At 38.6% G+C, this 12,853-nt stretch overlaps 1 protein-coding gene across 4 annotated transcripts in view; it reads left to right on the top strand.

Annotated features, from left to right (window-relative positions):
• KIF15 (kinesin family member 15) overlaps window positions 1-12,853 on the top strand; it is an 89,734-nt gene that overhangs the window by 76,132 nt on the left and 749 nt on the right. For 2 of the 4 annotated variants that reach the window (XM_024244811.3, XM_063722542.1), the window contains 7 exons: window positions 558-659; window positions 1,284-1,448; window positions 3,345-3,454; window positions 8,217-8,289; window positions 8,757-8,794; window positions 12,000-12,165; window positions 12,422-12,553. In XM_024244811.3, the coding sequence (XP_024100579.1) occupies window positions 558-659; window positions 1,284-1,448; window positions 3,345-3,454; window positions 8,217-8,289; window positions 8,757-8,794; window positions 12,000-12,165; window positions 12,422-12,553 (786 nt within the window). Of the gene's footprint in view, window positions 1-557; window positions 660-1,283; window positions 1,449-3,344; window positions 3,455-8,216; window positions 8,290-8,756; window positions 8,795-11,999; window positions 12,174-12,421; window positions 12,555-12,853 lie in introns of those variants that run through there. The other 2 variants (XM_024244812.2, XM_054550927.1) reach the window with 2 other exon arrangements.

The raw sequence follows: 12,853 nt of genomic DNA, 5'->3' as shown, positions 1-12,853 counted from the left end.
TTTTACTTGGAACAGTGTCCTCCAGGTTCATCCATGTTGTCACAAATGACAGAATTTGCTTCCTTTTTAAGGCTAAGTAGTATTTCATTGTGTATGTATATAGCACATTTTCTTTACCCATTCTCGCATCAATAGACAGTTAAGTTGACTCCATAGCTTGGCTATTATGAATAATGCTTCAGAGAACATGGGAGTGCCGCTGTCTCTTCAATAGACTGATTTTAATTCCTTTGGATATATATCCAGAGGTGGGACTTCTGTATCATACAGTAGTTCAATTTTAGTTAGTTGAGGAACTTCCATACTATTTTTCACAATGGCTGTGCTAATTTACATTCCCAACAGTATACAAGGATTCCCTTTTCTCCACAACCTCACCAACACTTATTCATCTTTTTGATGGTAGCCATCCCTAGCAGGTGTGAAGTGATATCTCATTGTGGTTTTCATTTGCATTTCCCTGATGATTGGTGATGGGAAGTTTGTCTTTCCTATTTGGACCATGTACCCCATATTACTTTCTAAGTTGTAACCTTATATCTGTTCAATTTTCCCAGCTAAACCAAAAGAAAGAGGAAGTAGAACAGAAGAAGAATGAATATAACTTCAAAATGAGGCAACTAGAACATGTGATGGATTCTGCTGCTGAGGATCCCCAGGTACTTTTCAGAAAAAGAGATTATTTCAGGAGGAAGAAACAGTTTTGTAAATGATAAAAATTTGGAAATTACGAAGACCATACCTTTGTCTTTTTAAAGAAAAAGATTTTCACTAATACCCTCTGTCTGCTTTTTACTTGATGAAAGTACCAGTCTTTTATTTCCTTGGAAAAGAATTAGAATAATAAGCTAAGTAGCTGGAATTTTTTTTTTTTTTTTTTTTTTTTTTTTTTTTGGCAGATGGAGTCTTGCTCTGTCACCCAGGCTGGAGTGCGGTGGCATGATCTCGGCTCACTGCAGCCTCCGTCTCCCAGGTTCAAGCAATTCTCCTGCCTCAGCCTCCCAAGTAGCTGGGACTACAGGCACACACTGCCACACCTGGCTAATTTTTTTTTCCGTATTTTAGTAGCGACGGGGTTTCACTGTGTTGCCCAGGCTGGTCTTGAACTTCTGAGCTTAGGCAGTCCGCCCACCTCGGCCTCCCAAAGTGCTAGGATTACAGGTGTAAGCCACCATGCCCAACCATAGCTAGAATATTTTTTATGTGCTTGACATTTACATTTAAAAGAAAGCTTTATAATATCACTTAATTGGATATTTGGATGAGATGTGATTTTATTTTAGAGCCCTAAGACACCACCTCACTTTCAAACACATTTGGCAAAACTCCTGGAAACACAAGAACAAGAGATAGAAGATGGAAGAGCCTCTAAGACTTCTTTGGAACACCTTGTAACAAAGCTAAATGAAGACAGAGAAGTCAAAAATGCTGAAATCCTCAGAATGAAGGTAACTGGATTTTTTTTTTTTTTCAGTAAATTTAATTCTTTTTAAAGAGATCAAGTCTCACTATGTTGCCCAGGCTGGGCTCAAGTGATCCATCTGCCTCAGCCACCCAGAATCTGGCACTATAGGTATATGCCACCATGCCCAGCCAGTAAATTTAATTTTTTGTTTTGTTTTGTTTTGTTTTTTGAGACAGAGTCTCCCTCTGTCGCCAGGGTGGAGCGCAGTGGCACAATCTTGGCTCACTGCAAGCTCCGCCTCCCAGGTTCACAGCATTCTCCTGCCTCAGCCTCCCGAGTAGCTGGGACTACAGGTGCCCGCCACCACGCTCAGCTAATTTTTTATATTTTTTAGTAGAGACGGGGTTTCACTGTGTTAGCCAGGATGGTCTCGATCTCCTGACCTCATGATCCACCCGCCTTGGCCTCCCAAAGTGCTGGGATTACAGGTGTGAGCCACCGCGCCCGGCCAATTTAATTTTTTAAACTAAGCAGCATCCTCATGGTTACTGAGGATACAAAATTCAAAAAGCACAGAACTGAAAGGTAGACAGAGAAAAGTATTCCTTCTACCCCTGATACTAATCCACCTACTTTGCTGTCCCTGGAGGCTTCCAGGGTAGCCTCTTTCTTTTAGAGCTTTTTAATGCATACATAACCACATCTCTAAGCATTCTCTCCTGCCCAATTTGGTTTTTACACAATGGTATCGTATACAGGTTGCGCCAGCTATGCTCTCATCAGGAATGAAGGTGAGAGCATGTTTCCTTAAACCTCACCTCATGGTGCTATCTGAATTTCGGATCTTTGTCCATTTAATAGCTAAAGCATTAAATGATGTAGTTTTAAATTTATATTTTTCTTAAGAGTAAAATTGAGCATCTTGTTTTTCTGTTTCTGTGAACAATATCCGTTACCCATTTTTCTATCGTTGGACTTTTTCGTATTGATTCATAGGCATTTTTATTTATTAGATTTTTTTTTAGTCTCTGATAAATTTAAAATACTTTCTTGTTTTCCATTTTTTTAAGCTTCCTCATAGTGTTTTTACCCAGTTACTTGGTGGTATGTTGTCTGAGTAGTGGGGTGTGCACATGGCTCCGGGGTGGGGCACATGGAGGAGTGTCTGGGTAGGTGTGTAGGTGCATGGGGGAGGATGTGATGCTCCACAGAAGATAGCATTTATCCTGTGAGGTCATTGCTCTGCAGGGAGTTTTTGTTTAGGAACACAAATTGTTCACTTTAACCAAGGGATGTATATAAAGACAGCACTTATCTTGAGTTTTGTTATTCATGGAGAGGATTATTCCCGATCTTTTTATTTAGGGCAGTTCTCAGTATGCTATCTCAGGAATGTGGCTGTTATCCAGATTGGCATGATCTTGAAACTTAGAAGAAACTGGGTCAGGTGAAACGAAATCAGATAATAGGCAAGTAAATCCAAAAGAATATTCCATGAAGACGAGTATTTATTTCTTCCGGATAGCTATGCTCATGATTTTCAAGTTAGGATGCAGTTGAGTATTTTGAGGGATGAGCTGTGACATCAATTTTTTGTTTTAATTAGAATCTACATAATAAATAGAATCAAATAGTTGAGAATATTTTTCAATGTAGAGATTTTTGTCGTCTTTATTCACAAAGGAATTTTAATTTTTAATGAATTCTGTGATATTGATTTTAAAAATCTGTGTTCAAGACACTGTGGAAGTGATCATGAATCACCATTCTAGGCCTCCAATAGCTTGTCACAGTCTGCTTTTCGTGCAGCAATACCCATTGCAGTGTCTCTGCATAGGAACTTAAAAGAGGAATACTTGTCTCAGTGGTGGCCTTGGGGAGCTAAATGAAGCCTACTGTAATGTGTTTTTTGAAAAGATACGATTTGATATGTTATTAGGAGCAGTTGTGTGAAATGGAAAACCTACGCCTGGAAAGTCAGCAGTTAATAGAGAAAAACTGGCTCCTGCAAGGTCAGCTGGATGATATTAAAAGACAAAAGGAAAACAGGTGAGAAAGAACCACGAGAACTCTATGGGCTAAATCTTGGCCTGCCTGTGTGGAGTTAAATAAGGTTGGAATTGGTTTCACAGGTTTCCCAAGGTGTACAATGTTTCCCACTAATCCGGGAGATGGTCTTTTGGTTGATTTTGAATCAAGTCTGATCTGTTCACCTTTGCATTGCTCTGCAGCGCGTTTTTGGCATTGTTGCATTTGTTTTAAAGTGATTGAAATGAATTTAAAACGTGAAATACTTAAACCAAACTACTTATATTAAAAAAAAAATTTAAGGTATAAATAATATCGACAAGGTTCAAGAAACCTTGCAGAGAAAGGGAGAATTCCCTACTAGTTGGCTTTGCTTCGTAACTCATGGTCCAGGGAAAGCCCCTGGGCAGGACAAGAAGGATATCCTTAGCATTTTACAGAGGAGCATTCGCTTGGGTTTAGACATCTCTCTCAGTGTGTTTTGGCTTCAGGAAAGGCAGTTTTGTAGTTGCATTTGCCGACACATTTGCATAGTGTCGGGGCAGCCATATCCAGATTTATATCTTGTCTTTGACTTAAAAGTCATACGATTTTCGACATATTTTTTACCCTTTTAGTACTTCACTTTCCTTAACAATAAAATGAAGAAAATGTTAATTTTCTCACAAGGAGTTTTAAAGATTAAAAAGTACATGTATGAAGTGCCAGTTACAGTGTTTGGTAGCAGGTGTCAGTCAATGAAAAGTAGTTACTAAGTACACAAGGTAGAATTATGATTCTGCCTATTGTAACTTTCTGAGTGAGGGTTTGGAGATGATGGTGGCCTGTAAAATTATGCAAGAAGTCGAACTGAATCAAAGTGGGATCTCTGAGATAGAAGCCCTTACCGAATTCCACTGACTGCTGTCCATGCTGTTGCCACAACATCTTTGACAGAGAAGCTTGTGCACTCCTGCAGCTCCCTGGCCCTGTCCAGAAACATCCCTGATATGAGTTGTTCAAAACCTAAATGAGGCAGGAGAGATTTGAGGATGGTAATGGCGGCTATGCTAAAATCTCTTCTTAAATGATTCTCTTCAAATTTTAGTGAGCATCAGAGATCTTATTCAGTAGGGCTGGAGCGAAGCCCAGAATTCTGCATTTTAAAAAAGCACGTGCCTCCCTTTGTAGGTGATTCTGATGCAGGTAGTCCACAGTCTGCTCACCTAGTTTTCATATGCTCCATATATGTCCAATTCTATTAAAGAAAAGCCTTATATTTAGTATACTGTCTTTTGTCAAGAGCTACTGTGAGCATAGAACATAGAACATTTCCGGATCATTTGTAAAATGAAAATTTAAAATACCGTATTTCAGAGATACATCATGAGCTTACAACTTTTGCCCATGGATGCCACTAAGGACGCATCGTTCAAGTCTTTTCTTCCCACTACCAACATATCTAAGTCAGAGTCTCTTAAATAGCCCGAATAGCTACAGAAGCTCTTCATCAGATGATTGAGCTTTGAAACAACCAATAAGAGTGTGGGGAGCCATTCTGAGTAGTGAGGAAAGCTCATGGATTATGTAGCAATGAGAGACCCAAACACCAAGCATTCCAGGGCCTTTGGTTTGTCACAGATGGCACTGTGGAGGAGGTGGATGCAGCCATAAATCAAGGCCACACAAGGCAGATAAAAGAGTTGTGAAACCGAAGAGGGATGTCAAGAAAAGATTCTCAAAGACCAGGTGCCTGGTTAACTGTAAAAAAGATCTTTGTTGGTGGCATCACAGAAGACACTGAAGAACATCACCTAAGAGATTATTGTGAAGGTATGAGAAAATAGGAGTGGTTGAAATCGTGACTGACTGAGGCAATGGCAAAAAGAGGAGCTTTACTTTTTTAACCTTTGAGGACAGCCATGACTCTGCGGATAAGATTGTCTCTCAGAAATACCGTAAAGTACATAGCCACTACCATGAAGTATGGAAAACCATGTTTAAGAAAGAAATGGTTAGTACTTCAGCCAGCCAGAGAGGTCAGAGTGGTTCTGGAAACTTTGGTGGTGGTCATGGGGGTGGTTTTGGTGGGAGTAACAACTTTGGTCATGAAGGAAAAATTTCACTGGTAATGGTAGCTTTGGAGGCAGCTGTATTGGTGGATTTGAGGGCAGCAGGGATGGCTGTAATGGATTTAGTACTTAAATGATGGAAGCAGTTTTGGAGATGGTGGGAACTACAATGATTTTGGTAATTACAACAACCAATCTTCAATCAATTTTGAACCCATGAAGAGAAGAAACTTTGGAGACAGAAACTCTGGCCCCTAAAAAAAAAAAAAAAAAAAAAAAAGAAAGAAAGAAACTCTGGCCCCTGTGGTGGCTGAGGCTACTATGTTGCCAAAATATCAAACCAAGGTGGCTAAGGCATGTGAAAGTTGCCAGTACCAAAATGGAGTCACTTATGTCAAAACCCTAACAAAGTGGAGTCAGGAGGCCATAAAGAAGTTCTCACCGCACATGCCTATAATATACCTTATCACAAGAAATTCCTGCAGGTCCCACATGCCCCACTTTTGCACTCACCTTGCAACAGAGCTTATCAGGAATTTTTCAGGCCTGCAGTATTTCAGACAAGCTGCCAGCACCAGGACAGTTACTCAGCAACAGCCATCTCCACCAATGAACAAACGCCAACTCCTGCACTGAGCTTCTGTGACCTGTGAGCTTTATTTCAAGCTTTATCTCATGGATTTCTCTTTGTCTTTAAAAGCTTTCCCTTTCCCCAACTCCCCTGGATACACTAATGGCCCGTCATAGCTTGCATACCCTGCAGCTGCAATCCCTCTGCTATTCCTAGATAAGCTCGTTTGTTCTAAAGAGCCTGTCTTTCTGAGTGTCTTTTTAGGTTGACAGGCAGTTCCAGTAGCAGCAGTAGCTATGGCAGTGGCAGAAGGTTTTAATTAATGCCAGGAAACAAAGCTTAGGAGAGGAGAGCCAGAGAAGTGACAGGGAAACTACAGGTTACAACAGATTTGTGAACTCAGCCAAGCACAGTTGGTAGCAGAGCCTAGCTGCTACAAAGAAGATATGCTTTAGACAATACTCAGGTGTATGGGTAAAAAACTCAAGGACCGTATTTGTGACTAATTGTATAACAGGTTATTTTAGTTTCTGTTCTGTGGAAAGTGTAAAGCAGTCTTAACAAAGAGTTTTAATGTGTTTTCTTTTTCCTTTGCAATCATCCTGTTGATTGCCAAATGTCATAGTCTGATCATGATGTTGAATAAATGTCTTTTAAAAAATGTTTTTCACTGGGTGTGGTGGCTCACGCCTGTAATCCCAGCACTTTGAGAGGCCGAGGCAGGCAGATCATTTGAGGTCAGGAGTTTGAGACCAGCCTGACAACATGGTGAAACCCTGTCTCTACTAAAAATACAAAAAATGAGTCAGGGGTGGTGGCACGCACCTGTAATCCCAGCTACTCAGGAGGCTGAGGCAGGAGAATCGCTTGAACCCGGGAGGTGGAGGTTGTAGTGAGCTGAGATCGCACTGTTGCATTCCAGCCTGGGACAGAGTAGGACTCTGTCTCAAAAAAAAAAAAAGTTTTTCATTTCATAGCCTCACATCCCTTATATATGAAAGAGCTACTCAGAACCTTCTTTGTGAAAAATTGGAAAAAGGGCAAACTATAGCTCAGGGGCCTAATTCAGCTCACAACCTGTTTTGTAAATAAAATTTTATTGAGACATAGTCACACCCTGCCATTTTAATATTGTTGTGGCTGCTTTTGCACTACAATAGCCAAGTTGAATAGCTGTGGCAGAGACCGCATGGCTCCCAAAGCCTGAAATATTTACTGTCTGGTTCTTGACAGAAGACGTTTGCCAATCCTTGGATTAGTGGACAGAAAACATATCTTTCCCTAATGATTTGGGGTATTTCTTCATTGAGGACTCATTACCATTTTTGTCTAGGCTGCCAGATTTGTTAAGGGAAGGAAACCTCACTGTAGCTTCTGTTTTCCTTCAAGAAATGGTCTTTTACTCACCAGTGAGACAGATATTCCTAGAGAAGCCTACAACATCCAGGAAGGTTCTCCACAAGGAGGGAGGGAGGGAGGGATATCTCTCTGGTCCAGGGGCTGCACACAGAAACTCCACTTATTATCCTCACCTGGTCAGGCTCACAGAGATAGATGTATTATCTAGAATGTAATTTTCTTACTTTATATATTGGAACATTCCTTTTCCATGAAGACATATCTGGTGCTTGGGACATCTGGCCCTTGGTGTCCACATACATGGAAAGGCAGAGTAGTTATCAGAAAATGCCAACTGACTATGGAACCTGAGCAAAAGAGGAGTCAAGGACTCCACCAGCCTGAGGCCAGAGCGACCCTCCCTACCCAAAATGTGCCCCCTCCCAGCTGATCACATTCATACCAGGCTCTTGGCCCTTTCTTTCAGCCCCCTTTTGTTCACATTCGATCTTCAGATGTTACCACTTTTAACTAAGTTTCTACTGTATTTTACTTTCAGCCAATCCTTGATTATATTTCCCACCTCTTCTCATCTTGCTTTTGTACTGGGAGGAGTCCCGAGTTCTGGGGAAGTGCCTTATTTCATCCCCATGTGTCAATCACATTTATCAACTGTATTGACTTGACCCGATCACAATAGAGTTAGCCTTTCTTTGCACACCTTGGCATTGCTGCATATAATAGATTTGAATTTGAAATTGATACTTGAATATACTTAGCAGTGTTTTCCTATGCCTTCTCCCACCCCTGTTAATCTATGCAGTGATCAGAATCATCCAGACAATCAACAGCTGAAGAATGAACAAGAAGAAAGTATCAAAGAAAGACTTGCAAAAGTAAGATTTTTTTTTTTTATGTAATAGTTTCTTCTTGTCTGAGCAATGCTTTTATGGTTAGTATTTGTGGTAGTATATTTTAGAAATAATTTTACTATTGAAATTCCTGTCTTTTCTGCATTTCCTCTGTTTAGCATGATATTTACTATCAGTATTTAGACACAGCTGAGAATTAAGAATTTGTCTTCATGCCTAGATGGCAAGCCTACTGCTCAGCATGCACACATATAATTCTCCATTTAGAAGCAAGTACCGAGGCCTGTTTGAAGCCTTTAGAGGGCATAGTCATGAAGTCTTGGAAATAGGTACTTCGTTTATGTGTGTGTAGCTGGCACTGTGGAAAAGGATATTGGTTTGATTTTATTCACATGAAGGAGAATGGGCTGGTTCCTTTCTATCTTTTTTAAGCAATGTTATTTAAGAACGTAAGTGATCTTTTTATTTTCTTTTTTTATATCTTCTTATAGAGTAAAATAGTTGAAGAAATGCTGAAAATGAAAGCAGAGTAAGTGTACTATTTTGTAATTCAAAATCTTGATCATCTTTTCCTTATTCTCCTCTAAAGGAATGATATACCACAAGGTAGGTAACTTCTTTCCTTCTGCAGTAATAAGTGAATTTAATAGATGTTTACAGATTTTTTTTAAAATACCGTTTGCTAAAGGGATTTCTCATGTGAAGCCACTTCAAAAGAAATCTTAAAGAAATAAATAGCAGGAAAAGCTTAGCTTCCCTTGAGGAATTGATGGGGCTTTTCCTCATGGACCATGAGAACAATGGTGTCCCTTTTCACTTCTGCTTCTGGTTTCCTCTGATTTAAAACCTGAGGCCCTCTGAGATCCAAAGATCAATACTCTGATTTCTTCTGGTCTAGCCCTTGGGTCTCTTTATGTTTTCTAAAGTCATGAGTTTAATTTATTCATAAAGTTTTCATATTAATTCATGTAGCCTTATAAATGGCCTCAGTCTTTGATGAGCAAGGTGTACTATATTTTCTGTAAAATTCAAACTAAGTAAGCTGGTTGGCATTAACACAAACAAAACAACATTAGAGAGCTATTGGGCTTTTTCTGGGTAGATACTCCTCATTAGGGATAGAGATCTTCAGACATTTTTGCTTATTATACTGATTTAAAGGATTTTGAAACATCATATACCCTCTTGCATATTTTTGAAGTTGACTTTATATCTAAAATTTTTCATTGTAAGTTTAAATTGTTACAAAGAGTAGACATTCTGGGATACACAATATAGTGACATTTGAAAATAAAGCTGTTGGCTGGGTCCAGTAGCTCGTGCCTGTAATCCCAGCACTTTGGGAGGCCGAGGCAGGTGGATCGCTTGAGCTTAGGAGTTTGAGGTCAGCCTGGGCAACATGGTGAAACCCTGTCTCTATTTCTAAAATATTTTTTTAAATAAAATTTTTTTAAAAGAGAAAAGAAAATAAAGCTCTTGCCATTCTTTTAAAAGTATTTAACTAATTTGCTACTTTCTGTTTAAAAAATACATGAACAAATTTCTAAGTCTAAAATTTTACGTTTTTCCTTTTTCCTTTGTAATTGAATTTCCTTTCTGCACCCTGCAGGATTTTATATTGATTTAATATATTTTCTGGAAAATTTTTTATTGATAACCCCATCATACTACTTAACAATAAAATATATGTATGTACATACATACACACACACAAATTGAAAGTAATTTGTAAAAATTTATTTTAATCATATGGCTTTGTTATATTTATTACCAATTGAGTTCACATTACAATTATTAATCAGTGTGCCCTAAATTTACTGGAAATTTCTATAAGTAGTTATTATACTTAAGGAAAATTTTAGTGGAAATGCATCTCTTAATGTATTTTAACCTAATGCTTTTTCTTCAGTCAGCTCATTTTTCTGTTGTACTTCTCAAATGAGACAGGATTCAGCATCAACTCTATTTCTATTTTCCGCTTTTATAGATATAAATGCTGAGAAATCTTGTTCACGTAGTTAAGTAAATGGCAATGGAAGGAGTTTTGATAGGGTACTGTCTTCCAGTTATTTGAACTTTATGCAAGTAAATATGTCAAAAATTACATGGTGATTTACCATCAAAAATTCTTTTTAATGATCAGCTGACAAAGACCACCCAATTTATGAAAGATTTGTTACCCAATCATTGATTCATGTGCTTCATAGAATCAGAGTATACATAGGAAAACAGCCTTTTCACCTGTGTATGAGCCATTCAGAGTCCAGCTCCTAGCTAATTAATGGTAAAGCTAAGTCAGAAACCCAGATTATTTACAGGATTTTTGAGAATCCAGCTAGTTAGTTGAATTACAGCTATTTTAGAACTAATATCTATTTGAGGTGTTCTAGCAAAAAGAGTAAAAGCTATTTAACTTGGTGTATAATTTATTTCATAGTCTAGTAACCAAGAGTCTTCGTGATATGCGTCTCTGGAACATACAGCAGGCCAAACTTCACTGCGGGCAAGTGAAGCACACTTCAGCAAACGGCATGCACTGTTTTATCAATCCCAGCCTACAACAGCAATTTTAAACGTTATGTTTTCCATATATTTGTGAAGATGCTTTTAAAAGTAATGGGAAACCAATATGAAGCCAACACTGAATTGGGAGAGCATCAGAGCCCTTCTCCCCACACTGTCCTTCTGAGATCCACAGAATGTAGTCCAAAAACAACTTGCCTAGAAATTAGCTGGCCCTTAGTGTATTAAATTTTGTGTATTATATCATCTTAGCAATCAACAGCTAGAAATTAGCTGGCTTTGAGTGGTGTATTAAATTTTGTGTATTATATCATTTCAGTAATCAACAGCTAGAAATTAGCTGGCCTTGAATGGTGTAATAATACATCATTTCAACAGTCAACATTACATTTCATGAGCATTATAAAATAAAAAGCAGTCCTGGCACAGTGGTTCACACCTGTAGTCCCAGCATTTTGGGAGACCAAGGAGAAGAGGATTGCTTGAGGCCATGAGTTTGAGACCAGCCTGGACAACATAGCAAGACTCCATCTCTACGGATAATTTTTAAAACATCAGCCAAGCACAGTGGCGCATGCCGGTAGTCCTAGATACTCCAAAGGCTGGAGCAGGAAGATTGCTTGAGCCCAGGAGTTGGAGGCTGCAGTGAGCTATGATGGTGCTAGCATACTCTAGCCTGGGCAGCAGAGTGAGACCCTGTCCCTGGGTGGGGGCGGGGGGTAGGCATTTGTTTTGGGAAACTTACAGGATTCAGATCATTTTACAAAGTCGGTGAAATTTACGTGAAGTGTATAAATTCTAAACAACACATCCTTGAAGAAATGACTGGTGTCCCACTGTCTGAGAACCAGTTTTTGAAATCAGAAATGATCAAGATAGGGGATACTAAATAAACCATGCAGATTATAATAATACTTAAATTACATTTGCCCCAAGTGGGCTAAATCTAAACAATTTTATTCTAAATTTTTTTTGTTTAGAAAATGCTTTGAGGAGTTTTCCAAAATGAAAGTCTTGGGTAAAACAAAACCAAAAAAAGCATATCTGATATGTAGCACTTACTGTCTTCTTTTGCCATCAGCAGAGGAGGGCTAAAGATTAGTAATACTTTCAAATCAAAATTCTGGCCTTGAAGTACACGTATCTAACTTGAGCACTGTTTTATGATTATGTTTCTTTCAAATACTATAAAGTGATACCTATTCTTACAGCCTAGAAGAAGTCCACAGTGCCCTTTACAACAAAGAGATGGAATGCCTTAGAATGACTGACGAAGTCGAACGAACCAGAACTTTGGAGTCTAAAGCATTCCAGGAAAAAGAACAACTGAGATCAAAGCTGGAAGAAATGTATGAAGAAAGGGAGAGAACATCCCAGGTGTGCTAGTATGTTGGTGTTTTCATGATACTTAGAACACTCAAATGAATAGAACTAATTAGCGTAAAACTCACTTCTGTGATTGGGTGTCCTTAGTTCAGAGTTGCTTTATTGTATGAAGAGTTGTGAGGCCATGAAAGCTGGGATTCTGAACTCTCTGACTTCCTGTGCTCCTGGAAGGCAAGAAATAATGTGACTTTTAAAGAAAATTAAGACCTATTTCTCATTTTTCCCTCCTTGGATTGATTACCTGCAGGAGATGGAAATGTTAAGGAAGCAGGTGGAGTGTCTTGCTGAGGAAAATGGAAAGTTGGTAGGTCACCAAAATTTGCATCAGAAGATTCAGTACGTAGTGCGACTAAAGAAGGAAAATGTCAGGCTTGCTGAGGTAAACCTAAAAATTATTCTGAATAAATTCTGTCTGGTTTAAAAATGATTATTTTATTAAAACCAAATTAAAACTTAATTATTGAATCAGTTAACTGCTTACTTCAGGGAGCTTCCTGAATTAAAAAAAAAAATGTTGGTCGTTGCTATTCTGAGCCTAATTCAATCAGTTACATTTCATAGACAGCAGATTCTTGTTTAATGTTTAGTTTGCACATTGAAAATTCCAGTCTTAATTTGAAATATACACCTAATGAATGCAAAAAAAAAAAAAAAAACACTTCCTGTAAGAATTAGAGCC

This window comes from Pongo abelii, chromosome 2, assembly GCF_028885655.2.
Source record: "Pongo abelii isolate AG06213 chromosome 2, NHGRI_mPonAbe1-v2.0_pri, whole genome shotgun sequence".
Classification (NCBI taxonomy): domain Eukaryota; kingdom Metazoa; phylum Chordata; class Mammalia; order Primates; family Hominidae; genus Pongo; species Pongo abelii.
The sequence above is the reverse complement of the archived record's forward strand: the minus strand, read 5'-3'. Positions and strand labels throughout refer to the sequence as shown.